Source organism: Pyrgilauda ruficollis, unplaced genomic scaffold, assembly GCF_017590135.1.
Source record: "Pyrgilauda ruficollis isolate IOZ18807 unplaced genomic scaffold, ASM1759013v1 scaffold12, whole genome shotgun sequence".
Classification (NCBI taxonomy): Eukaryota; Metazoa; Chordata; class Aves; order Passeriformes; family Passeridae; genus Pyrgilauda; species Pyrgilauda ruficollis.
The window spans coordinates 673,110-699,616 of record NW_024510321.1 but is presented as its reverse complement, the minus strand read 5'-3'; the positions used below and the strand labels follow the sequence as shown (position 1 = coordinate 699,616).

At 41.6% G+C, this 26,507-nt stretch overlaps 1 protein-coding gene across 5 annotated transcripts; it reads right to left on the bottom strand.

Annotated features, from left to right (window-relative positions):
* Positions 1-1,882: 1,882 nt before the first annotated feature.
* Positions 1,883-26,507, bottom strand: SEC22C (SEC22 homolog C, vesicle trafficking protein). Of its 5 annotated transcripts, XM_041489721.1 has the most exons (8): positions 26,451-26,507; positions 22,259-22,310; positions 21,441-21,650; positions 19,051-19,214; positions 17,482-17,664; positions 10,820-10,938; positions 10,171-10,236; positions 1,883-5,397 (listed from the first exon to the last, which is right to left on the bottom strand). In XM_041489721.1, exons 3-8 carry the CDS (start codon positions 21,620-21,622, stop codon positions 5,197-5,199), a joined length of 915 nt encoding a protein of 304 aa, XP_041345655.1. In that variant the 5' UTR covers positions 21,623-21,650; positions 22,259-22,310; positions 26,451-26,507; the 3' UTR covers positions 1,883-5,196. The 5 variants fall into 5 exon arrangements, with proteins under 5 accessions (XP_041345655.1, XP_041345627.1, XP_041345646.1 ...); XM_041489693.1 differs by lacking the exon at positions 1,883-5,397 and having other exon boundaries at positions 9,856-10,236; positions 22,122-22,310; positions 26,451-26,502; XM_041489712.1 differs by lacking the exons at positions 1,883-5,397; positions 26,451-26,507 and adding an exon at positions 24,144-24,904 and having other exon boundaries at positions 9,856-10,236.

The window sequence follows — 26,507 nt, the reverse complement described above, 5'->3', positions numbered from 1 at the left end:
CAGCCTTCCATGCTGTACTGAAAGGTACTTTACCTTTTAATGGTCATTATTTCAAGCCCTCCTTACCATTCTTACATCAAAAGACATTTATTCCACCAAAGGGAATTTTAAAAGCATTTTGTGTTTTGCTTACTGTGTACTTTAAGTGGGAACAGAAAGCAAAGACTTTTTAGGGCTATTTGTTTGGTGTTGCCATTTAATTACTTTCTAAAGGATTCCTCCAAGAGCTGGAGAAAAGTGGCCCAAGGGAATCACAGAATCCCGGAATGGTTTGGGTTGGAATGGACCTTAAAGATCATCTCATTCCAACCCTTCCATGGGCAGGGACACCTCCCACTGTCCCAGGCTGCTCCAAGCCCTGGCCTGAGCTTAGGACAGTGGCCCAGGGCTCTTAAATCCATGACCACTTGAGAGGGACACTTCACCTGTCCCCACCTCCTGCCTGCCCCTGCTTTTGTGGCCATGGTTTCCTTCCCCCCCTCACAAACAGTTTCTCCATGCAACTGGGTCACCTTTGAAAGTCAGCAGAAGTGCAGTTACTTTGTTTAAAATAAAAACATGTATTTCTATCACCTCAGGAGTTGTTTCTGTTTCGGCACAGGGACCCTCTGATCCTCCCACCTCCTTTTATCAGCATCTTCAAAAGAGAAAGGGAGTTATAATTGCTTTCTCCCCTCACCACAGAAGAAAGGGAGAGGCTGCTGTTCCCCTCCACTGGCATCCTGAGAAGAAACATGCTTTGAGCAATCATTTATTTACAGAACAAAAATAACATCTGGATTTCAAAGGGCAGAGCAGCTCAGAAGAATGATGCTCTCTCCTCCTGATTCCCACCCCCTGCTCTGCCTCTCTCCTCACTCCAGGGGCTTCTCCCTCTCTCTGAGCATCGTTTTGCTTTTGCCACAGAATCCCAGAGTGGTTTGGCTCGGAAAGGACCTGAAAGCTCATCCAGTGCCACCCCAGCCATGGACAGGGACACCTCCCACTGTCCCAGGCTGCTCCAAACCTGGCCTTGGACACTTGCAGGGATCCAGGAGCAGCCACAGCTGCTCTGGGCACCCTGTGCCAGGGTCTCCCCACCCTCAGAGTGAGGAAATTTCCTAATATTTAATCTAACCCTGCCCTCTGTCGGTTTGAAGCCATTAGATATCCCGTGGAGAAGCAGGGAGCAGAAAAAATGGGAAGAAACCAATAATTCCACAAACCTGATTTCTTCCAGCTCTTTGATTTTTGCATTATTTTCTGGTTCCTGATTCAGCAGAATCCTCTGAGTCCTGTCCCACAAAGCATCTCCCCCACACATGAACACATCCCATTCCAGTGATGGAAAAGGTGAATTTTCTGTCACATCAACCCCTTCGTTGCTTAAAAGCTGATGAATTGGTGTCTTCAGAGCCATAAGCAAAGGTGGCTGAAATTCCCCCAAAAAAGTCCACAAGCTCTTAGTAGGGACAGACTAATTAACAAGCCTGTTTTCATTAAGGCTAAAAATGCACCTGCAAACTGCCACATCCCCACTATCCCTGCCAGGCAGCTGGAAAGGCACCTTTGGGATGTGTCACACCTCATTTCACCACTTCAACACACAAGTTTTGCAGGAAAAGCCTCTGAGAGTCCCTGAAAATAAAAAGCAAGCTTGTTAAAGCCACAAGGAGATTCTATCCCAGCATCCTTCAACGGAGGATTCTGCAAATTGGGATTCTATCCCAATCCCCTGCTTGGATAATTAAATTTCTATATGTATTTATAAATAGGTTTATACAGCTCAGCTGATGAATTGGCCACAGGGATCACTGAAGGTGCCTGCAAAAATGGAATGATGGATTAACCTTGTATCTCATATAATCAGTAAATTCCAAACACTGCATGAAGACAACATTACAAAAAAAGCCATTTATTAGATATATGTACATATATACATATACATGCAAAATGATTTTATACACATTTACACAGGTTTCATTATTAATACAGTGCAAAAATGTCTAAAAAGGTACCAGCCCACCTTCTACAAACTCAACAGGTCTTTGGGAGAAAAGGGGGAAAAAAAAAGAAACCAGAGAATTACCAGCTTCATAAAGTGACTAAGCACTGAGTAAGCAAATCTGGAAATTACTCAAGTTTATTCTTTGCCAATTTGCTTGTGCTGAGCTGCTGGGTGAGGAGAAGAGTTTCCAGAAGACTTCTCTTGCAAAGTGACAGAATGAAGAAGATGCAATTCAAACCACATCAACCAGTTTAAAGCTGCAAAAAGGGATGGATTTCTCTTTGGGGATTTGATTCAATACAGGAAAAATCCCACATTATGAGTCAGATTTTGTGTTCTCAAACTGCAAGTCATTCTTTTTTATCAAATCTTAAAGCACTGAGATCAATGTAAACTATTCTATTCCTCTTGCTGTTTTGCCAAGAGAAAATGTTTAACTGTATAAATACTGTGTGGACATGGGATAAATACCAAATTAAAAAGAAAAATAGGTCAAATTCTGAAATTCTGTGTGCTCTGCCTCATCCTGGAACCCAAACCCAAACCTATGAAGTGCACACAGACTAATCCATGTAGATTCCTTAATATGGTTTACACATATTACAGGAAAATAAAAGGTTGCAAAGGGATTAAGACCAACACCAAAACAGAGCTTTGTCATTGAGTAGAAAACACCTGAAGATTCAGCCACATTCCCCAAAAATCCACAAAGCAAAAAATATAGAAGTTTAGGCAAAGGCAAAACTGAACCAACTGATTTGGTTTGATTTTACTGAAATATTTTTAGGAAAACCAATTCAAAAAAAAGCTGAAATTAACCTTTCTCCACTCTGTTAATTGCACAATTATCCAGCCAGCCTGTTCCAGCACTCCTTTGCAGAGCTGTGGCTGCCATCCCCTGGCTCAGGGATGGATTTGTTTCAGGACAGAGCAGTTGGATGCTGGGGAAGCAGCAGGAATGTTACAATTTTTCCAATCAGCCCAGAGGAATGCCCTCTGGAAATGCTCTGTGTGGGCTGGCTTTAGCCAAGCCCAGGAGAAACTGGAAAAGCTCTTCTGGACTCTTTAGCCACAGTGAGGATAAAAAGGCAGGAGCAGGGAGTTGGCTCCTGTCCTAAAGTCCTTTCCATGAAGATTTGTCTGTCTGTAGTATAAAATGTTTCATCCTTTCCCCACAGGAATCCAATTTATGCAATTTTTTACCCAATTTATGCTCCTGGAAAACACCAGATCCATTACCCTTAAAGTGTTAAGTTTCTAGTGTCAGATTTCTGGGGTGTTCTTTTTTCAGATTTATTTTTTTTTTTTTAACTTGTAATCCAAACTTGTGGCTGCAAGTTCCCTGCAGTCTCCAGAAGTAATTTACCAGGGAAAACTGGGAGTGAACTGTATGAAAATTAAGAGCAGCACAAAACCCCTCATATCTGTGGGGTCATCTTGGCGTCTCAGGGACAGTGTTTGAATTGTGGCTTCATTTCTCCACTTGCAGACTGACAGAAAACTGGGATAATGGCAGACAAACAACTTTAATCCCTTCCCTTATAACAGAAAACCTCTCCCTTATGGCACACAGCTCGAGCTGTGTCCTTAAATGCCTGGCTAAAACATTCCTCCATCATTCCTACCAGACTATTCCTCACACTTTGGAGGTTTTTATCACATTGCTGTTCCAGTAAGCGCAGTGAAAAAGAAATTTCTACATTTTCCTCCTGGGAAAAGCTCTGGCACTAAGTCTCCTGATGTCCTAGGAACTGTCCAGGTTGTAATGGGCTGCCCATGGATGCTGTTGCTGCAGTCAGCTGCATCCAGAAGTGCTGCCAAGGTCCAGCACCACAAATTTCTGGTCTGATCCTTGTGTTTACATCCTGAGATTCCAGGAAAACTCACTGGGATAAAAGAAAGGAATTTTCTCAAGTGTTCCTGCAAAAAAAGACGACTCTGCTGCATGTTAATCTCTTTGCAACCAGAGGTAGAGACTGTGTGAGAGAAAAAAGAAATCTTTGGTGAAAGACATGGGGATGATCATGAAGAAAAGAAAAAAAGGAAATTTTAGGACCATAATTCCACAATAACATACCTACAGTTTGAATCTCTACAACCCCTCAAGGACAGCTGCATCAAACTGCTATGCATTTTTTTAACAGCCAGCCTAAATTATTCCTCTATGGCCTAAAATGCCCCTGTGCACCTGGATCCATGACAGAGCAGAACAGCCAGTGCAGCAGAGGTTGGGAATTCCAGTCCCCTATTCCAAAGTGCACACCCAGAAACTCATCTGAGTGTAAGAATTCACCACCATTACCCACAGGTGTTTTACAGAACAAAGAGAACCTGCTCTTGCTTTCCATTCCTGGAAATTGCTTTCTACTCACTAGCTACTCATTTTATTAAAAAAAGGTGAAGGAGTCAGTGGCCTGTCATAAATAGGCTTGCAAGATTTATTATCCATACAGGCCAAGCAAACATGGAATTGCCCTTATCCTAAAAGTGACCTTAGCCAAGGAAACAAAGGCCACAAGAGCTGACAGATCACTTACACTCATTTGGATTATTTTCTGCTGCCCCAAGCATATTTGCAATTAACCCATGAGCACACACTAAACTGCAATGTGCTGTTGAGCCAAGGAGATATTTATAGACTTTATGGTTTATAAAACAGCCACAGCCTTTCCCTGTCCTTCCAAACTTAGAAAAGTGATCCTGAAGCTCACCCTCAGCATTTTTCCCACTGATACTGCACTCACCTAATTACAGCAAACAACCCCTTTACTCACATTTACCAAGAAAATCTAGAGACAAAAATGTTATCCATCACTTTACCTTTGTTTTACTACACAATTTGAGTATTTGCAGCAGCAGGGCAAGATTGACCTGCCAAGCTCTCACAGAGCCAGTGAGACAAATGGCAAAATGCTGTCTGGATGGTGGCAGCCAAGGAGGAAAAGCCTGCTGAAGGTAAGAACTTCCATCTGTGGAGACACCTGACAAGCTCCACCATAAACCATGTGAAATACAGCTGCAGCCCTTGCTGTGTGTGCTGGACATAATTACAGAATCCTACTTATCCCAAGTTGCTTGGAACTGTTCTCCTTGCAATAACCATTGCCATGGATGGTTAAAAAAAACACTCTGAGCTATTTTTGGCCAGGTGAATACAAAAAAAAGAGTTGTAAAAACAGAGTAGCAAACCCCAAGTTTGTTTTTTTTCTTCATACACCACAGTCAGGTTGCTTCTCCAGGAGCTGCCTTGTCAGGATCTGGTAAGAAGAAAGAGAAGCCACTCCTATGTGGAAGGAGATTTGCCAGAGGTTCCTCAATCCATACAAGTAGATATTGCATGAACAAATGCAGAAAAGGAGCACAAATGTCTTCACCTTCCTGGCTGAGCTGTAGAAGAGGTACAGGTAACACTGCAAAAGGAGCAGAGAGGGAGAGTTAGCACTGAACTCTGCACAAAACCAGCTGGGAATTGCTGCCTGGGACCCATCCTCTGGGAATGTGAAGGGCAAAACCCTCACAGGAGAACATGAGAAGCTCCCAGTGCTGACAGAGGAGGGACTTCTTCCCCTCAGGCAGTGACAGATCAGCCTTTGTCAGCTCAGGTCACAATTTCCAACTGTGCTGATGCCACAGGCAGAGGTCAGCACGTGGAAAGCACTGCAGGTTGTGCAGAGCTTTTGGGGAGAAGCTGCTATAAATCAAAAGAAGAGAAAACTCTCCTTTATTCAGCTTCCCTGGCTTCAGGTACTCACAGGGAAAGAGACAGCACAGAGCCTTTCTTTGTGAAAAACAGCTTACATCAAGCACTTAAATCTAAACTAATTTATTACATCTAAATTAATCTGTTAGATCTAAATCCATCTATTAGATCTAAATAAATCTATTAGATCAAAATAAATCTATTAGATCTAAATCCATCTATTAGATTGAAATAAATCTAATAGATCAAAATAAATCTATTCACCCCAAAACTCTGCCATGAGCAAAGGTGTAAAAAAGCTGAAAGACACTAAATTGTATCATTATACAACAAATAATCCCATAAATACATCAAAGACTGCAGACAGTGGTCCCCAAACCATGATCCAAAAGCAACAAGGGTAATGAATGCACTGTAGGCATCAGTTATTCCTAGAAACAAAACTCCAACACCTTTCTGCAATGCCAGGCTGAAAGCTGAAGATTTTCCAGCATATATTGCCCCCAAGTTAAAGGTTCACCTTTAACTCAATTTTTTTAGGAATTCAAGGAGCCTTTCAAGAAAAAAACAATTTGGAATATGTGGTATTTTCCTCATTCAAACTCTTCTGTGTAAGGTCAGAGAAAATAACCCCATGATGGAAAAAAAAATCTAAGGAACCACCAGGATTCAATGTGATTTTTCATGTAAATTACACCATTTTCAATAATGTTGCTGTCCAATATTTGCTCAGGTGGTTGTGCTGCAAAAGCCCATCACTAAGTCTGACACTGACAGGAAGATGTGTCCATCCTTTTGGGAAGAAACCATCTCTGGGATGGCATTTATCCATCACACCCAGCCCCCTCTGACTTGTCAGAAGGTGGAAGCATTGAAAAAGCCTGCAAATGCAATTTCCCAAGGGTCAAAACGTGCCTTGAACTGCTTTTGTGCCACTTCACTGGAATAAATCAGTGGAATCACCTAGCTAGGATATTAAAAACCTCTGCTTAGATGAAAATGGCTCTGCCTTGTGAATTATAACAGCAAAATAATCAGCAAAGTATTTTATTTGCAGTTAACATACCTGAAAAACACAGGCTAGAAAAGGTAGAAAAAAAGCTATCACATTTCCAATTCCTTCATGGTCCTCCTGTTGGGATTAAAAGAAGTGACAACTACGTCAGGCACAGCTTTTAGCAAGTGCTGCTTGATATTTGAGAACATTATACATATAGTCAAGAACCTCTTATCCCAGTTTATGTTGATTGACTGTAACAGTGTCAAACACCAAGATCAATATCATTGGATAAGACACCAAGAACTGAGGCTTATGTGACAGCTCCTGCTAAATAAAACTGTGTCAGGATACAATCAGGACACTTTTTTTCCCCCTTTTTTAAAGTTGTTTACAGTCTCATGTTTATTTTTAAAAAAATTACAGAAAAGGATCTAAAATAAAATGCAAGAATGGAGAAAAAAAATCCAGGCAGCGTGGTAAGAATAAAATATTTCTCAAAATTTAAACTCCTCTAGAACAGGATAAAATGCACAATGTTGTGATGTACAGGAAAATACACAAAGGTGTAGCAGGTGAGCAACCAACTGTACATTCCCTGGAGAAACAAAATACTTTCTTGTGCTCAGCTAAGGGGCAGAACAGCCACCCTTGAACTGGGTACCCAAAAACTCTCTGCCTTTCACTCATTCTCAGGTCTGGGAGCACTCAGGGTTACCTGAAAAGAATATTCTGCCAGGTGAACTCCTCGGATGAGGTTCAGAGCTCCACACATGATGTTCAGAACAAGTGACAGAATCCCCAGGGGGGTCACAGGCTGCATTCTGTAAGTAGGGACTTGAAAAGAAATGAAAACCAGACATCAGTGAAAGTTTGCTTTATTACTTTCAATCTTTTACTAGAAAACACCACAATTACCTTGTGTGGGTTTTAAACACTTTCAAAACCTTTCATGTTTGCTCCAGGAAAGACTGATTATGACTAGAAACCCCCCCTTTTTTTTTTTTATTGTATTGCAGTATTCAGTTCCTCACACATCCAAAAATCATCAAGAGCTCTGGAGTATTTTTAAACAGGTCAGCAACAGATTTTTCTTGACCTATTTGGCATCAATGTCTTCTACTACGGTGCATGTAGATAATTCTTTGTTTGTTCCAGCTGATGAGGATGCTCAACACTGCTCAGGTCAGCAGAAAAGCCAAAAACTTTCACCATCCAAAGGTCTGGGGAAGGGCTTGGATTTCACCCACCCATCACAGCAAGGCAGCAATTCATCTCCTCCTTAACCAGTAATTAAACATTTCTTCCCACTTGAGGGCTCAGGCTGCCCCCATTTCACAGGCAGTGAATTATCTGCCTCCTTCCTTTCTCACCTTCTCTGCTACTACTTAACACCCACACTGCTGAACAGCAGTTCTGCATGATAACCTCATTGATACATCCCTAATTAAGGTCAAAGTAATTATCATAAATGTGTGTTTAGCTTTGGAATCTGCTGCCTTTAATTCAGGCTTGGCCAAGAGCACACCTCCAGTTTTCCAGCACTTGTCCAACAACAGATTCCACACCTTGATCCTCACCTACATTTCATCCCTGCCCTTGGATCACCACAAGAAGGACACTCAGTTTCATAAAAAATGATAATTTTCAGCTCAGATATCAAATCCAGATCTTCTCCTGCACCCAAGACACAGGAGAGAATGAATGAGCCCTCAAGGAAACCATCTTCTCCCTGTGTCCAGGTGTATCCAGATCCTATTTATCTGATTATTTATCTATTTATCTATTACAGATAAACTGCACCTCTGGCTTTCTTTAGAGCGACAGATTAATCACCACAAGAGCCACCACAGGGAAAAAGGAAAGAAGTTTCAGAGAGGAAAACACTCCTGCCTTCTCCTTCAAGCCACATTTTGATAGATGGATGTAAAAAACTCTGGTGCCAAATTAATAAAGGGATGTAAAGCACCTTTCATCCATGTCTCTGTAATTAATTTGTCTGGCATGCACTCACACACCCACAATTTCAGCTCCAAAGGAACTGGATCAACTCAATTTGATGTGTGTCACTTCAGGGAGCATTACTGGGTATTACAGACAGAATGGTGTAACTCTGTCACTCAGAGGCAATTTGGCTTTTCTTTTGCTACACAGTGACATTTACAAAGAACTTGTAGCAGCGTCCTTATTCATTCCCTGACCCCAGAATTCAGTTTCCTTCTATCTTTTCCTGCTATTCCTACTTCCTACTTTTTGATTAACTAAATAATGTTGCAGATATATATATATATGTGTAACTCTCCCACAGATTATTTCCTAATAAAGACTGTTTTTCTTCCTCAATTTCTAAGGTTTACTTCAGAGGCATAAATGTCTCTCAACCAAATTATAATTATCAAATACAAATGTCATTCATTGAGCAGAATCCTGCAAACCACACATGCCAAGAGTTCCCTGTCCCTAGGTAAGAACAATGTAGGTCTCAATATATTGCTTCTGTAGCATGAAATATTATGTAAAAGTTACATTTTTTTTTTAGTCCAGGAGGATAAAAAAAATTGCTGTCACAGATGCAGGGGAGATTAAAACATCCAGTTGCTCAGGGTTCAGATTCTGTGAAAACTGGTCTTGAAATGGTTTGCTGCAGAGATTTATTTGTGCTGTTAAATTCTGAAGTTTAACTCACAAACTGAAATTGCACAGAGAAGCGAGTAAAAAAGCTGAAAGACACTAAATTGTATCATTATACAACAAATAATCCCATAAATACATCAAAGACTGCAGACAGTGGTCCCCAAACCATGATCCAAAAGCAACAAGGGTAATGAATGCACTGTAGGCATCAGTTATTCCTAGAAACAAAACTCCAACACCTTTCTGCAATGCCAGGCTGAAAGCTGAAGATTTTCCAGCATATATTGCCCCCAAGTTAAAGGTTCACCTTTAACTCAATTTTTTTAGGAATTCAAGGAGCCTTTCAAGAAAAAAACAATTTGGAACATGTGGTATTTTCCTCATTCAAACTCTTCTGTGTAAGGTCAGAGAAAATAACCCCATGATGGAAAAAATATCTAAGGAACCACCAGGATTCAATGTGATTTTTCATGTAAATTACACCATTTTCAATAATGTTGCTGTCCAATATTTGCTCAGGTGGTTGTGCTGCAAAAGCCCATCACTAAGTCTGACACTGACAGGAAGATGTGTCCATCCTTTTGGGAAGAAACCATCTCTGGGATGGCATTTATCCATCACACCCAGCCCCCTCTGACTTGTCAGAAGGTGGAAGCATTGAAAAAGCCTGCAAATGCAATTTCCCAAGGGTCAAAACGTGCCTTGAACTGCTTTTGTGCCACTTCACTGGAATAAATCAGTGGAATCACCTAGCTAGGATATTAAAAACCTCTGCTTAGATGAAAATGGCTCTGCCTTGTGAATTATAACAGCAAAATAATCAGCAAAGTATTTTATTTGCAGTTAACATACCTGAAAAACACAGGCTAGAAAAGGTAGAAAAAAAGCTATCACATTTCCAATTCCTTCATGGTCCTCCTGTTGGGATTAAAAGAAGTGACAACTACGTCAGGCACAGCTTTTAGCAAGTGCTGCTTGATATTTGAGAACATTATACATATAGTCAAGAACCTCTTATCCCAGTTTATGTTGATTGACTGTAACAGTGTCAAACACCAAGATCAATATCATTGGATAAGACACCAAGAACTGAGGCTTATGTGACAGCTCCTGCTAAATAAAACTGTGTCAGGATACAATCAGGACACTTTTTTTCCCCCTTTTTTAAAGTTGTTTACAGTCTCATGTTTATTTTTAAAAAAATTACAGAAAAGGATCTAAAATAAAATGCAAGAATGGAGAAAAAAAATCCAGGCAGCGTGGTAAGAATAAAATATTTCTCAAAATTTAAACTCCTCTAGAACAGGATAAAATGCACAATGTTGTGATGTACAGGAAAATACACAAAGGTGTAGCAGGTGAGCAACCAACTGTACATTCCCTGGAGAAACAAAATACTTTCTTGTGCTCAGCTAAGGGGCAGAACAGCCACCCTTGAACTGGGTACCCAAAAACTCTCTGCCTTTCACTCATTCTCAGGTCTGGGAGCACTCAGGGTTACCTGAAAGGAATATTCTGCCAGGTGAACTCCTCGGATGAGGTTCAGAGCTCCACACATGATGTTCAGAACAAGTGACAGAATCCCCAGGGGGGTCACAGGCTGCATTCTGTAAGTAGGGACTTGAAAAGAAATGAAAACCAGACATCAGTGCAAGTTTGCTCTATTACTTTCAATCTTTTACTAGAAAACACCACAATTACCTTTTATGGGTTTTAAACACTTTCAAAACCTTTCATGTTTGCTCCAGGAAAGACTGATTATGACTAGAAACCCCTCCCCTTTTTTTTTTTTTTATTGTATTGCAGTATTCAGTTCTTCACACATCCAAAAATCATCAAGAGCTCTGGAGTATTTTTAAACAGGTCAGCAACAGATTTTTCTTGACCTATTTGGCATCAATGTCTTCTACTACGGTGCATGTAGATAATTCTTTGTTTGTTCCAGCTGATGAGGATGCTCAACACTGCTCAGGTCAGCAGAAAAGCCAAAAACTTTCACCATCCAAAGGTCTGGGGAAGGGCTTGGATTTCACCCACCCATCACAGCAAGGCAGCAATTCATCTCCTCCTTAACCAGTAATTAAACATTTCTTCCCACTTGAGGGCTCAGGCTGCCCCCATTTCACAGGCAGTGAATTATCTGCCTCCTTCCTTTCTCACCTTCTCTGCTACTACTTAACACCCACACTGCTGAACAGCAGTTCTGCATGATAACCTCATTGATACATCCCTAATTAAGGTCAAAGTAATTATCATAAATGTGTGTTTAGCTTTGGAATCTGCTGCCTTTAATTCAGGCTTGGCCAAGAGCACACCTCCAGTTTTCCAGCACTTGTCCAACAACAGATTCCACACCTTGATCCTCACCTACATTTCATCCCTGCCCTTGGATCACCACAAGAAGGACACTCAGTTTCATAAAAAATGATAATTTTCAGCTCAGATATCAAATCCAGATCTTCTCCTGCACCCAAGACACAGGAGAGAATGAATGAGCCCTCAAGGAAACCATCTTCTCCCTGTGTCCAGGTGTATCCAGATCCTATTTATCTGATTATTTATCTATTTATCTATTACAGATAAACTGCACCTCTGGCTTTCTTTAGAGCGACAGATTAATCACCACAAGAGCCACCACAGGGAAAAAGGAAAGAAGTTTCAGAGAGGAAAACACTCCTGCCTTCTCCTTCAAGCCACATTTTGATAGATGGATGTAAAAAACTCTGGTGCCAAATTAATAAAGGGATGTAAAGCACCTTTCATCCATGTCTCTGTAATTAATTTGTCTGGCATGCACTCACACACCCACAATTTCAGCTCCAAAGGAACTGGATCAACTCAATTTGATGTGTGTCACTTCAGGGAGCATTACTGGGTATTACAGACAGAATGGTGTAACTCTGTCACTCAGAGGCAATTTGGCTTTTCTTTTGCTACACAGTGACATTTACAAAGAACTTGTAGCAGCGTCCTTATTCATTCCCTGACCCCAGAATTCAGTTTCCTTCTATCTTTTCCTGCTATTCCTACTTTTGATTAACTAAATAATGTTGCAGCTATATATATATATGTGTAACTCTCCCACAGATTATTTCCTAATAAAGACTGTTTTTCTTCCTCAATTTCTAAGGTTTACTTCAGAGGCATAAATGTCTCTCAACCAAATTATAATTATCAAATACAAATGTCATTCATTGAGCAGAATCCTGCAAACCACACATGCCAAGAGTTCCCTGTCCCTAGGTAAGAACAATGTAGGTCTCAATACATTGCTTCTGTAGCATGAAATATTATGTAAAAGTTACATTTTTTTTTTAGTCCAGGAGGATAAAAAAAATTGCTGTCACAGATGCAGGGGAGATTAAAACATCCAGTTGCTCAGGGTTCAGATTCTGTGAAAACTGGTCTTGAAATGGTTTGCTGCAGAGATTTATTTGTGCTGTTAAATTCTGAAGTTTAACTCACAAACTGAAATTGCACAGAGAAGCGAGATAGGTCCTACTAAGGAAAAATTATTTCACTTTCTTGGGTGAAGTCAGTCATATTTTTATAAAGAGAATTTCATACTGGAATGGTCTCTTACATTATATAAGGGAAAAGAAGAGTACAAACACTCAGTCCAAGACAGCACTACTCTGCACAAGCACAAATAAACACCAATTAGGCTTTGCATTGATTTGACTCTTCAAGCACACAAGTTGTGCACTTCAGAGCACAAGATCCAAACAGAAACATTCAGGGAGCTGTGGGTGATGCACCAGCAGGTTTGAACATGTGCAGAATAACTGCAAACATCCTCACACAGTGAAGAAATTGAAACCTCTGCCCGTGAAAGATTTTCTGGCAGAGGCCTGTGGCCATTTCACTGGAAGGAGACACCAGAGTGTGCAGCAGCTTGGATCTGCCTCCTGCAGGCACAGCACAAGGTTGGACACTGAGTCACTCACTCAGAGCTCTGCAGAAAGAGCACCAGGAGTGAGAAATGAAATCACACTCCAACAGCTTAAACTGAAATACAAGCACACAAAAGGCAGGGAGTGAGACAGCTTCAAAAGCAGCCCCTTGGAAAGGCCTCTGAAGGACTCCCTGTGTGCCTGTGGAAGATGAAGAACACTCACCAAGGGGAGCTGCAGGATTCTCCAGCTGGCTGACAAGAGCAGTGGCACAGGTTGTTCTGCTGCTTCCCAGAGGCAGCTGTGATGTGCAAACCCCCCCTGGCCACAGAGAGCCCCCCTGTGCCCTGCACACAGCCCCATGTCCTCTGGCTGTGCCCACACTGACACCAGTGAGCTCCGAGCAGCAGCCAGGGCTGTGGTGTGCTGAGCAAGGGCACAAGGGAAGGGATTTTGGGCTGGGTTTAGTTAACAAAAGGAAAGAACAAACAGCAGAAAGAATGGAAGTAAGAAGGAAAAAATCTCTTGTTCTCATGAATGCTAGCAAGGACAAAGCTGCCCTGACTTTTCTAGCCCCTTTCACAGCAAACTGAAGAGGCAGAGGATGAGCTCACCCAGCTCCAAAGAGGCCAGCAGCAGCTCCAGCCACGTGAGGAAGGGATGTTTGGATCAGCCCTGGATCAATCAACCTGCACCAGGGAGTGCAGTCACAATTCAATCCTGCTCTCCTGCAGCCACAGCATTTCAAACAGCCTCTTGCAGAGCAGAGCCATGGTATAAATAACATTAATATGGAACAAACACTATGCACACAGCTAAACTTAGAGCAGCAAAGTGGGATTCAGCTGGGAGGGGATGATGAGAGGAGAGAGACACAAGCCAGGAAAGCTGACTCCAGTGGAGGCAAACAGATGATCATAAACATGATCCTTAAAATAAAGGCAGAACAATCTGTGAGAGTATTTGGGTTAGACCAGAGAGAACAGGCAGAAATAAAAAGCCAGATGGAAAGTAAAGGAAAGCAATTAGGAATAAGAGGGAAGTGAAAATGTATTTCTGATCTGTGGACACAGACTAGATCACAAATATTTACTGGCACTGAAGCTGTTCAAAATTTAAAGAAAAAGTGCAAAGAATTTCTAAGCCCTGTCATAACATGAAAAGATTTAACCTTCAAGCACAGCTCTGAGGAGCACTCACAAATCTGACTGGCAAATGAAGTGGTTTCCATTCTATTTTTAATTCCTCCTGGCCAGTGCCCTTCCATACTCTAATTTAAAATACCTATGTCAACTTAGATTCCAGCTCATCTATCATAAACAATAAGACTGAGCAACTGGAACTTAATTTTATTAGTGTTTCATAAGCCAAGAACAACAACAAAAAAAGGAAATATAAGCTCATGGCACTCCAGCTGCATTTAAACCACCGTGCTAATAGGATTAAAATAGGGAATGGTTTAGTGGTGGACTTGGCAGGGTTTGGTTTCTGGTAGGACTCAATGATCTGAAAGGTTTTCTCCAACCTTAATAACTCTAGGATTTCATTTGTGGAGGAGGTAGGCAGGACCTTGACTGTGCAACTGAAACACAAGTAAGAGATACCAGTTTTGTAATAAAGAATTAGAGGTTGGTACCTCAAAAGCAGGTAAAACATCAGGTTTTATTATTAAAAAGGCCCTTGTCAAGCCTCTGTGTTATTTATACAGATACACAAAGCCTCTTTCAGAATTTTAGTCAAATGTATTAACTTTTTTTAAAAATAAGGTAAAAGGAAAAAGCAAAGAGGGGAGAACAACTCAAGCCAGACAATGTGGGAACAAGAGGTGACCCTCAGCTCATATTTTTCTCATCGTCTTTTCCCTCAAGGCTGAAGAAACTCATTCAGACTGAATTATAGATCTTTCATTATGAATTTGCAACAAGCAATGAATGAATCAGTGCAGCTTCTTTAGAAATTTGAACAAGCAAGGGTTTGAAGAGAAGAGAATTGCACATAGAAAATATCAAGCCCAGCCTATATTTTCCATACAGAGAGGAAGCTGTAAGGCTGGAAGAAGACTCCACAGCAGTCTCCAAAACTCTGCTGCATACCTGCTGCAATGTAAAGCCCATATGTTGCTTACTATGATGGAAAAAGCCTTTTTTGGTTTCACACACACAGTGTAAATAAACATTTCTTGGTACACAAGGAACCCCCACATGTTTTTCTACCATGTGCTGTGGGCCACAATTCGTGATCAAAAAATTAAGCACAGCAGATTTGTCCATCAATTTAAATCTGACTGCCAAAACAAAACGGACTTTTGAGGTAGAAAAAAGAAAATAGCAGCCTGAGTATTGGCCCCTGAGGATGCTGCTGCAAAAACTTAAAAAATGCTAAGAGAATTGAAAGTGCTAAGTAAGCAAACCAATGCTATGTTCTAGGCACTAAGTGAGCTGCTAATAAATGCTAAAAACACCAAGCATGTAACCCTATAAAATCAAGCAACAGACTTTTCACTGCTTGCCCATGGACATAAGTGCTAAGACTTGGAAAAGATGTGCTGCTTCTGCCTTTCTTCACACTCAACATCTATCCACATCCAGAAGCTGAAGGAGCAAGTAAAGGACTTAAAAGTTGAGAAGAGCTCAGATTACATCAATGAACTGTTCAGACAACGGGGTTGACAAGATGGTTTTCATCTTTTGCCAAACAGATTTTGTAGGTTCTAATCATTGCTTTTATAGTTTTACTCATGTTTCTCTGTTTAGTTAGTATCTACAAAAATCCATTGAGAAAGTCTTCATAGTAAGAAAGAACAGGGGAGTTGTGGGAACGTAATAAACCAAGCTTTGCCCTGGAAAGATCTACCACAGAGTTTTCCCCACCTAGACTGAAGGAGAGGACTTTTCCCCATGGTGTTCTGCAGCACTATTGCCAATCTACATTAGAAATATCTCTTGGTTTGAAAAGATAGGTGTCTACTAAGGAAGGCAGAAGCCTCCCCTGAAATGGAAAATGTAAATCCCCCTCCCTCTGAATTATTATAATTTTATTTAAATTCCCCCACTGGCCGTTGATCCTGCCCACCCCAATTGTTCATCCCTCATCCTCCCTAGTTTGCTGCCCTTTGCACCATCCCTGTACCCTCAAATCACTGACCCCACACTTAAGCCTGTGCAGACCACATGGTTTTTGTCTTTGTCCCTGATCCTTTTGGCATGGTGGATGCAATAAACCTTTGCTGGAATCCATCACACAAAGACCCTTCCTGTCCTTCCTCCCCTGAGCTATCTGTGGTGTGTGCATGGACTTGAAATGGCTCCCATGGCCTTACTCTGAGCAGCTTCTGAAGGAGATGCTTTGAGGGATGTTGCAGCATTTCTACTGTTATAGATACAAATTATATTATTGTCTTTTTGCAAATATTAAAACAGATTTTATGTGTGTCATGTTAAAGTCACTTTGTTATAAAGATATAGTTTTTATTTCTGCTGTTAATTAAGCTCAGTGCAATAGCTGATGTCAGTGTGCTTGTGTTAAAATGCCTGCTGGGATGGGATAACACCCAATGGACACAGGATGAGCACACCTGTACAGATGTGCCAGCCAGCAGCACTCACCCTCTGAAGGCAGAGTGGACCAAGGCCCAAACACTGGAGGTGATAAAAACGGACTAAAGCCACAACCAAGGAATGTGCATGCTCTAAAAATGCTGATCCAAGGAGGAACCGTGCTAAACAATTCTTGCAACATGTGAAGTAGTTTGGGAAAAAGTTTACTACGCACAAGGATCCATGAATATGCAACAGGCTGATGTAATTAAAAGGTATTTAAGGGGTATCCCTGAAGATAACAGGGTGCTCCTGGCTCAGTGCCAAGATGCACCCACCCATAATAACCCTTGCTCTATTGTCCTTGTCTCCTATTGTCCTTTATTAAACTTTTTACATTTTCACAGAAGAGTGCCCTAGATTGCAAGGCAATATGTATTCTATTGCCATCTGTCAGAAGTGGGGCTTCTGTTCATTGGGCAGTTTTCTTTATCTCTTCCACCCTGACCAACAGAGTGTCAGTTGTATTCTGACTCTGTCAGTGGTTTTTCTTTTGCTTTATTGCATGTATTTTTTTTTCTTTTCCTAATAAATTGTATTTCTGACTTGGAGTCTCTCACTGGTTTTCCTTTCAAACCAGAACAAAGAGTGAACGTGTTTTTCTACCATCCTGCCACCTGGCACCAATGTGAGGGTGAGGAAATCTCCTGTCACCTGGTGTAGAAGTAACTTACCAACCTCCACACGGCCTCCTGCATGCCCTCCGTTGCTCAGCCCGTTCAGCAGCTCCGTGGCCTCCAGCTGCAGCTGCACTGGGGGCTGCAGCTTCAGCTCCTCCTCCACCCTCTCCCAGCTGCCCTTGGCCCTGGAGCCACGGGCGCTGTTGAAATGGTGTTTCACCTTCTGGATGGTGTTATCTGAAAGAACAGGAAAAGCTGCTCAAGTCACCTCTGAAGGACTGCTTAATTAATCCTTAGTGTTGTTAAAACCTTAATTGTGGTGATATTTTATCATATCGTGGCGTTCTCTTTGGTTGTTTTAATTTCTTTATTTCATTTCTTACTGGGTTCAGGCATAAAATTCCACTGCTGCTTAGGGACAAAAATATTTCTTTTAGGTATTTCATAGCATAGAAAGGTTTGGGATGGAGGGGACCTTAAAGATCATCCAATCCCATCCCCTGCCATGGCAGGGACACCTTCCACTGTCCCAGGTTGCTCCAAGCCCTGTCCAAGCTGGCCTTGGATGTTTCCAGGGATCCAGGGGCAGCCACAGCTTCTCTGAGAAGCTGTGCCTCCCCAACCTCACAGGAAAGAATTTCTTTAAATATCCAATCTAAAAAATAATAAAAGTGATCTGTAACTACCAAACAAAATATTAAAATCTTGAGCATCAAGCACATCTTAGATCCAAACATAGGAAAGGAGATGATTAAATTAATAAATAAATAACCACACAGCAATATTAGGCACTCAGTAACTTAATAAAGTATAAGAGTAAAAATTCTTTTAGAAATGTATTTTTTCTTTGAAAAATAAGCTTTATGCAATTAAAAGAGGCTAGAAATTCCCCCAACTCCTACTCAAGTTAAGAAAAAAAATACGAGTAATGTGGATCTCAGCATGAAATTACATCCTGGCTGTAATGTGCCCTGCAGGGGAATCCACCCAAAATCCAAGATGGCTCTAAAAGAAGCTTTCCTGATGGATTTCTCAAGTTTTTAAGCCTGAGTTTAGCACTGTTACTGAAATCTGGACTGAAGAGTGCAAACACACTGCAGGATATTATCCTTTCCCAGAAAGCTTTCTCACTGCAAGGGAATTGTGTCTTTCAAAGGTGTGAAGTTCAATAGAGCAGCTGCTACTTGGCAAGAAAACCAATTATTTTAGGCTAAAAAAGAACCATTGGGCATGGTTCTGAAGCATTCTGATGCCAAGTCATGCCAGAAATAAAGCTGCCCATAATAATCTATTCTGTCTCCATTTTTTCCTGTACTCATCTCTCCTCACTTGTCAGATTTTTTTAATTAAGTTAGAAAGTGTCTGAGATATCAATTTCTCTTTTCTTCTCTGCTTGTTCATCAATCACCACAGCATTTTGTTCATAATAGATGAACTCTCAGGAACTCCAAACCAAATACTTCAAATAGTTTAGGGCATTAAGATCTCCCCCTCCTCCTCCACACACAGGCAAAGGCACACCCAGAGTCACTTTCATCATCAGCCTTTGGCCAGGAGATGTTGTTTAACACCATCAATTTGGCAGAGAGAGGATTTTTACTATTAGAGAACAAAGTTACAAACCAAATTCAATAAAAGCATATGGTCTGGAAGCTGAATTGATGCTCCTTGTGTTGTAGGAAGCAGCAAATTCCCAGCGAAGCTCTTCCAGGAAGCAGAAGGCCATGATGGTTGAGTAGCTGCTGGAACAGATTGCCATGCAGGCAATATCCCCAGAAGAAAGGAAACTGAAATAGAAATTTTAAAAAACATCACATCAACATAAAAAGGTGAAAGTCCTGCTGAATGTGAGGATGAAGCTGTGCTGTCTGTCAGAACAAAATGTACAGACTGAGCTGAGAGAGCAGACTGGAAAAAAAAAAAAAAAAGGGATTTTTGTTGTTGTCAAAGTCCTTCAATCCCTGTAGATCTATTTTTTTTACACAATTATTTATTCTTAACTCATCCAGGATGCCTGAGCACAGTGAAGAGCACAACACAGACTTTATTAAATTGGTACATCAGTACAAATTGGGGACATTCTTTTCCCAGGCTGGCTTTAAATCACCTTAATAAAAACCAAGGTGATCAGAAAACCAATTTTGAAAGAAAATGCAGAAAAAAAAAATAAAAGCAAGGAAGTTTGTTACCAGGAAGCAGATGGCAACATCATATTAACAGCAAGAAATACTTGCTAATTTGCACAACCCAAGATTTTCAAACACTTCCTGCTTCATCATAATAAAAATTTACCCTAGAAGGGGCTCCTCTAACACTGAATCCATATTTATGTAGAAGTTTCCACCTGCAGATGGTCCAATCCTTCCAGATTTCTCAGGGACATCTTCCCTGGCAGCCCAGTCAGCAGGAAATCAGTTTCACACCCAAGTTTTGAAACTGAACAATTTGTCTCCTTCCTCCTGTTCCTATATTTTACCCCAACTTCATTTCCCACTCACGGTTTCTATTTCACCTCATTTTTTATTTATTTGCTGTACTGTGGACTTGGGATTCACAGTTTTGCTTGGCTCTGCCAACCCAGTTCCACCGGGGAGCTTCCCCAAATTCCTGCTGCTCCCAGCTGGGATCAACACCATGCCTGCCTAAAAGCACCTTTTCCAAGTTGTCCATAATTTATGGCTTTTTTGCCACGGATCCAATTGCACTGCTCTCATTGCAGAGCCAGGCTGAGCTGCTGCACAGACCACAGCAGATTAAAAGCAGCAGGACTTGTTGGCATCAAAGGGCACAAGTTGGCTTTGAGTGAAAAGGAATTGAGATGAAAATCTCTGCTTTTCCATCTGTTTCAGTGGAAATTCATGTGTTTTTTAATTGCCCCAAAAAAGGGATGCTTAGTTTTGGTCACTTAAAGTTTTCTTCCATTTGCACATCAGAAATGCAATCAGAAGCTAAAACTCACTTCTTAAATGAGTTTAAACAAATTTTTTCATTTCTTTCTCTGTAATTCCTTCTTCTCCTAAAGTAAATCATTCCAAGGCACTTGGATGCCTTCTTAAAGGGATTTGTAAAAATCCATGATTCTCCAACTGCTAAAGTAACAAGCACTGCCCATTTTTACCACACAAAATGAAAATTAACATGAGCAAAATATATACAAATAAGAAATATCAATATACAACTAAATGTGTATAAATATTATGTATGTATCTATAAATATAGAGCTAAATGTGCAAAAGTATGATGTATGTATATAATATATATAACTAAAGTATCTATAAATACATAACTAAATACATATAAATATTGCATAGGCATATAAAATATACAATTAAATACATGTAAATATTGTGTATGCATATAAAATATATAATTAAATATGTATAAATATTGTATATGAGTATAAAATATATAACTAAATACATATAACTATTGTGTATGTATATAAAATATATAACTAAACTATTAATAATAACTACTGTGTATGTATATAAAAGATATAATTAAATACATATAATTATTGTGTATGCATATAAACTATATAACTATATGTGTATAAATATTGTGTAGGTATCTAAATATATAACTAAATATGAATAAATATTGTGTTTGTGTATGTGTATGTAAATATGTTGAAATGTATGTGAATTTATATGTATAAATGTAAGTGCAAAATGAAATCTGTGTAAATATAATACAGTATAAAACAAATAACAGTTATGTAAGTATATTTATATAAATTAACACGCAAAATACAATATATTAACATATAAATATATATATAAATATACAAATATATAACTAAGCACAAGCTCACTACATTGAGTAGCAAGTGAGCAATAAGACTTCAAAATTATTGCAGTTCACACCCTACACAAGCAGTGTGGGATTTCAGGCTGGAATCAGGCACTGCAGACCACACCCACAGTATTATTTCAATGTAATACTAACCCCCAAGAGCAATATTTCATAAAATAAAGCCAAAAAGCTCCCAGCAAAGCAGAGCAGGGACTCACTGGATGCTCAGGTTACGTCCTTTGGCCGTGCCCCGACTGGGGTACCGCGCCAGGATCGAGGACAGCGCCTTCAGCCTCTTCCTGCAGTCCAGAAAGTCCTGGTTGAGATGGAAATCTGTGGAGGCTGAGAGGGGAAGCCCATCCCTCACCCTCACCACACAGGCAAAGAAGATCATGGACATTCTCCACGGGAGTATTCATGAGGACAATCTGGAAATGAAAGGTTTAAGTCAGTTCGTTCTGAAATTCCAGGCAGGATGAGAGCGAAATCACCACTGGAACTGAACAGCACTGGCAACAACTGGAACCACCACACAGCACCTCTGGTGACACCTCTGCCACTGCAAGGCAACCAAACTGTTCTCAAAACTCATGGCTGTGCCCATTTCTTGCCTCTCAGATTAAAAGGTGAGGCAGGGGATCTGATAGGGCAATTATCTACCTGAAAAATATTCTTGTTTTCCCTCCTGCTTTGCCCAAAGCACCAGAAAGGCTGAGTAAAGCTCTCAGAGGTGTTTGTGGAAGCTGCTGTGCTGAGCTCACATCCCACTGATGTGCTGCATCTCCAATGGAGCTCCAAAAAGCTGCCTGAGTGTAGCACTTCTCTATTTTCTAGTGTAACACAAAAGTCCAAAAATAAATTTTAGGTTAGAGCCCATCAGGTTCTTTTTACAGACTCACCTAGGGCTAAATATAGAACAAAAGTTGCCCTCTCTTGACTTCTTCCTCTTTAAGAGGTCACAAACTCCTGTGAAAAGTTATTCTTGGGCTTCACCTGGCATATTCAGACCATGCAGAGATGTGTCCTTCAGACATACCATGAGGATCCAGGGCACGGTGTCAGAGGATTAACAGCACTTCATATCATCTCTGAAAGAGAATCAGAATGAACTAATTAAAAATTAGTTTAAAAACCTAATTAATTACCTGTATTTACATGCATTTTTACCATCAGATCTCCTGTGAAGTGGGAGAACATATCCTAGGAAGTGTTTTGCCTGAAGGAAAATAAACAGCTCATTTTCTTACCCAATATATTCATTTCTAGACTCATTCCAAGATGCTGTGGAATGATATGCAAAATATTTATGATGCCCCAATCACAAGTTTTTTAAGTTATATCAGTAAAAGAGCAGCTCTAAATCAGCAGGTTTTAAGGAATTATCACAAACAACTCAAGGAATTAAACAAAGGGGAAAAAGGACAACCAAAGGCATTGACTTGGCTTCAGGCAAACTACATAAACAAAGCATTGGGGAAATAAAAAGAAGGGAAAAAACACTTTGTGAACTCAGACTTTGGAAAGAGACAACAACTGCTTTGACCAGCCCTGTATCACACAATTCATTAGGATGCTCAAAGTGTCTTTGAAATGTGGCTCATCAGGACGAGCTTCTCTCGTCTGAGAAGTCCAGAGAGCAAAACCTCCTCTAATTCAGGCACCACAAACTCTCCTGATGTCTCATAAGGGCTGAGTTCTTGCCACAGGCACCACTGAGAGGATCTCATTTCTACCCCAGAGGAACCATTCCCACAGAAATTGGGGGAACCATCCCTCTGTCCAAGGTGCCAGCACGTTAAAGCAACTGCAATTATCAGAGGATAATTATCAGAGGAATTAGCAGAAAGCACAATGGCACAAAACTTGTTTCCTTAGAAAAGCAATTTAAAACTACAGAAGATCAGACATCTCTTGAGAAGTGTTATCTTGAACTTTTCAAATGGAGATTAAAGAATTAGATGTGATTTTTTTCCACAATCCCTCTCACAGCTCTCTTCCAGCTGTCATTTAAGTTGTGAAAGCAAACTAAGCTCACAAACTCACACATCAAAAAGAATTTCAACAATAATCACGGTTATTATAAACCAGTTTGAAACATCCCATCAATCTTCAATGTGCTCATAAGCTTTGCTAAAACAGTGCAGATAACTTTTATATGAAAGTGAAATAAACCCAAAAAATATGAACTTTTAACAGAAATATTAACTTTAACACAGCCAACTTCTAAGCACAGTTGCTGAGAATTGCAGTTTTACAGTGAAGGGTTGCTTCCAAGGGAAGTTTAGCTCCAAAATAACTCCAAAACAGCCAGAAGATGATCAGGACAATGAAAAAGCACCAAACTGAGAAATCAAAGACACTTCCTAAAACCTACCCAGCCCATGAAATTATTCAGCACCCTATGCCACTAACAGCAAGAGTTTAAATTTACATATCTATATTTTTTATTAATCACCACGGATAACTTCACCTCCAGTTAACCAACTACACACAGAGAGTTTTCCAACTTTCCAAGAGGTACAAACCTTCCTGCTGCAGGGCCTAATGCTTCAGCTGCCATCAGCTGGTCTGGGAAAGAAAGATCCAGGAAAACTTCCAAATTAAATGCCAGACTTCACTGGAGAAAGGAATCCACTCTCCTTCCTCAGAAAAAGAGGTGTTGGGTTTTCCTTTTCCTTTGGCACAGCCCTCGCTGCTCTCCCATCAGATGATGGTCAGAGCTGTGTGGTTTTGGCAAGTGACAGCCACCAATGGCACAGCCCTTGGAATTTTAACTGCTTGCAAGCCAGTCCTGCCACGTCACCTGTGCCCAAGCACAAAGTGGCACAGCTGATCAAGGTGTGCACCTAGGGAGGTGGCTCGGTGCTGTCACTGTGTCACCCTGGCTGCCCTTTCCTCCTGCAGTCTCTCTGTTTGCTCACCATCAGCAGCCCAAAGATCTGCCACCGCCAGGACGTGGCAGCTCTTTGACCTTGGCTCCGAACTCGGGCAATGAACTCAAGGCTTTGCATTCAAATCTTGCAGAGTTCACAAGTGATAACATCACGGCAGCATCTGGCACAAAGCAGAACCTTGGGAAGTATTTCAAGCAATTATTTCAGAAGAAATAATTTAGGACTGAAGGAAACAAAGTTGGTTTTTTTTCATTTGTTGAAGCACCTGTACACCCAACAATGCTTCAGAGTAAAACTGCCCAGTGCAAGACTCACATTAACAGCCCCAATCTCAGAATAAACAATTCCTCAGTGTGTCTAAGTGACCTGGAGCACAATTCCCCCTTCCCTCACTTCCCAGGGAGCAGCCAACTCTCCCCTGGCTGAGCAGGGATTATCAAGGCAGTCTCAATCAGGCCTCCTGCACTTTACTGTGTGTTACACAAGCTCCTCTGGGTAAGAAGATTACACCCAAGCCACCAGGCCACACTTCCCCAAATGCTCAACAAACTCCTGCTTGATTGCCTGGACTTAGAAAACAATCTGCTCAAAAGGCTGTGAAAGCAAACGCAAACCAGTGCAGAGTTCATGAGGGAGATTATATCATAAACCTGGTTCTTTCAGAAATTATCTCACCATCAAAAGCAGGTTTCATTCCAAGAATGGCACACTGCTCCCAAAATACGGGACCAGGATTTCTCTCAAGAATTCACTGTCTCTCCCTGTTCAGACACATTTCCCTGCTCTCTAGAGGTGTCCAGCTTCAACCCTATCTGCTTTGTCCAGTTCTGACCTTCCTGCTGAAGAAAGAGCCAAAAGCTTTACTGGATATTCCCACGGTCCTGATGCAGAATGTGAAATTCTTTGGACATATGACAGTTTGCTATATAACCAAAACTATTGCACTAAAGCATCCTTCCTCAGGCAGGTATCTCCAGAGGGAGCCCTGGACAGCTACAGGTGGGATGAACATGAAAGAGATTCAGGTTGATTCATCAAACACAAAAGCTGAGCTGCAGCTCCAGTGCTGCTTTGGGTCTCACCCAACAAGGATGTGGCTCATGAGGGAGATTTATCACCTCCCTGAGGGATCACAAAGTGGAGTTTATCTTCTTCTCAGATATATAAAAAAAAAAAAACCAGACCACTGTTAAATTTATCATTTTCTAAGAGTGCACCAGTAACCACCTGATCCTTCCCAGGTGACCTTCCTCCAAGCTCCCAGCAGTGCTGAGCAGCTACACACAACCAGACCTCCTCTCCAGACTGAGCAGTGAACAAAAGCAATTTGAAAACACGCCGCTATCTCAAAATTTAACACAGGATTTGCGCATATCCAGAGCTTTAAGGCTCCTATAAATCCTACAGGCTTACTCTTATCCCCAAAGGGAAGCATGTGGAAAAAACCCTTGCCATCACAAATCTGTCTGCACACACTCCTGTGGATTACCAGAAATGAAGCACACACAAACCTCCAACCCCAGCATCCTGTTCCCACATCAATCCCACTATTCCAACAGGCAATCCTCCAAACCACACTGCAACAATTCTGTGATGCTCTGCTCCACCTTCATCTCTCAGAAACACCAAATTCACCTGGTCTCAAATATTCACCCACCTCATCCACCTCAATCCTGACACTTCCCCAAGCCCAGCAGCTCATCCCTGTCCCTTCAGAATCCCACCTAAGGACCCATCCTACATCCATCCTGTTCCACTCACATTACACAGAACTACACCCCACCCACACCTCTCCTCCCCCACATTAAGCATCCTAAAATCCCCAAAAGAAGCCTCTTCAACAAACCCGGGTACCTCGAAAGCAAACACACCCATGCCCCCAGTCGGGGCTCTACTTTGTGCTGACAAGGCCTTCCACACATCCCTCCAGACACCCCAAAACCTTACCCCCATCCCGCAGCTCCCACGTTATCCCTGCCCGCCCCGAGCCATCCCCAACCAACCCACGCCGCCTCCTCCTCCTCCACCCCTCAGGCACCCCAAAGAACCCCCAAATCCTATATCCTATATCTCAACATGCACATCCCCCTGCTCCCCACCACATCCCCAAACTCCCCTCATCGCCTTCCCAACCCCCCAGACACCCCCACACCCCAATTTCACCCCGGTTCCCTCCCAGTTCGCTCCCCCCACACATCCCGGACCGCCCCGCCCCGCGGACAGGAGCACGGGAACAGGATGAGGAGCAGGGTCAGTGTCCCCCTGCCCAGCCGGGACTCTCCGGAGCAGGGTCGGTGTCCCCCTGCCCAGCCGGGACCCTCCGCCGCCGCTCACCTCCCTTCCCCCGGCGGCCCCGCGGCCTCGGCCCCCGCTCCGCCCGGCGCCGGCCCC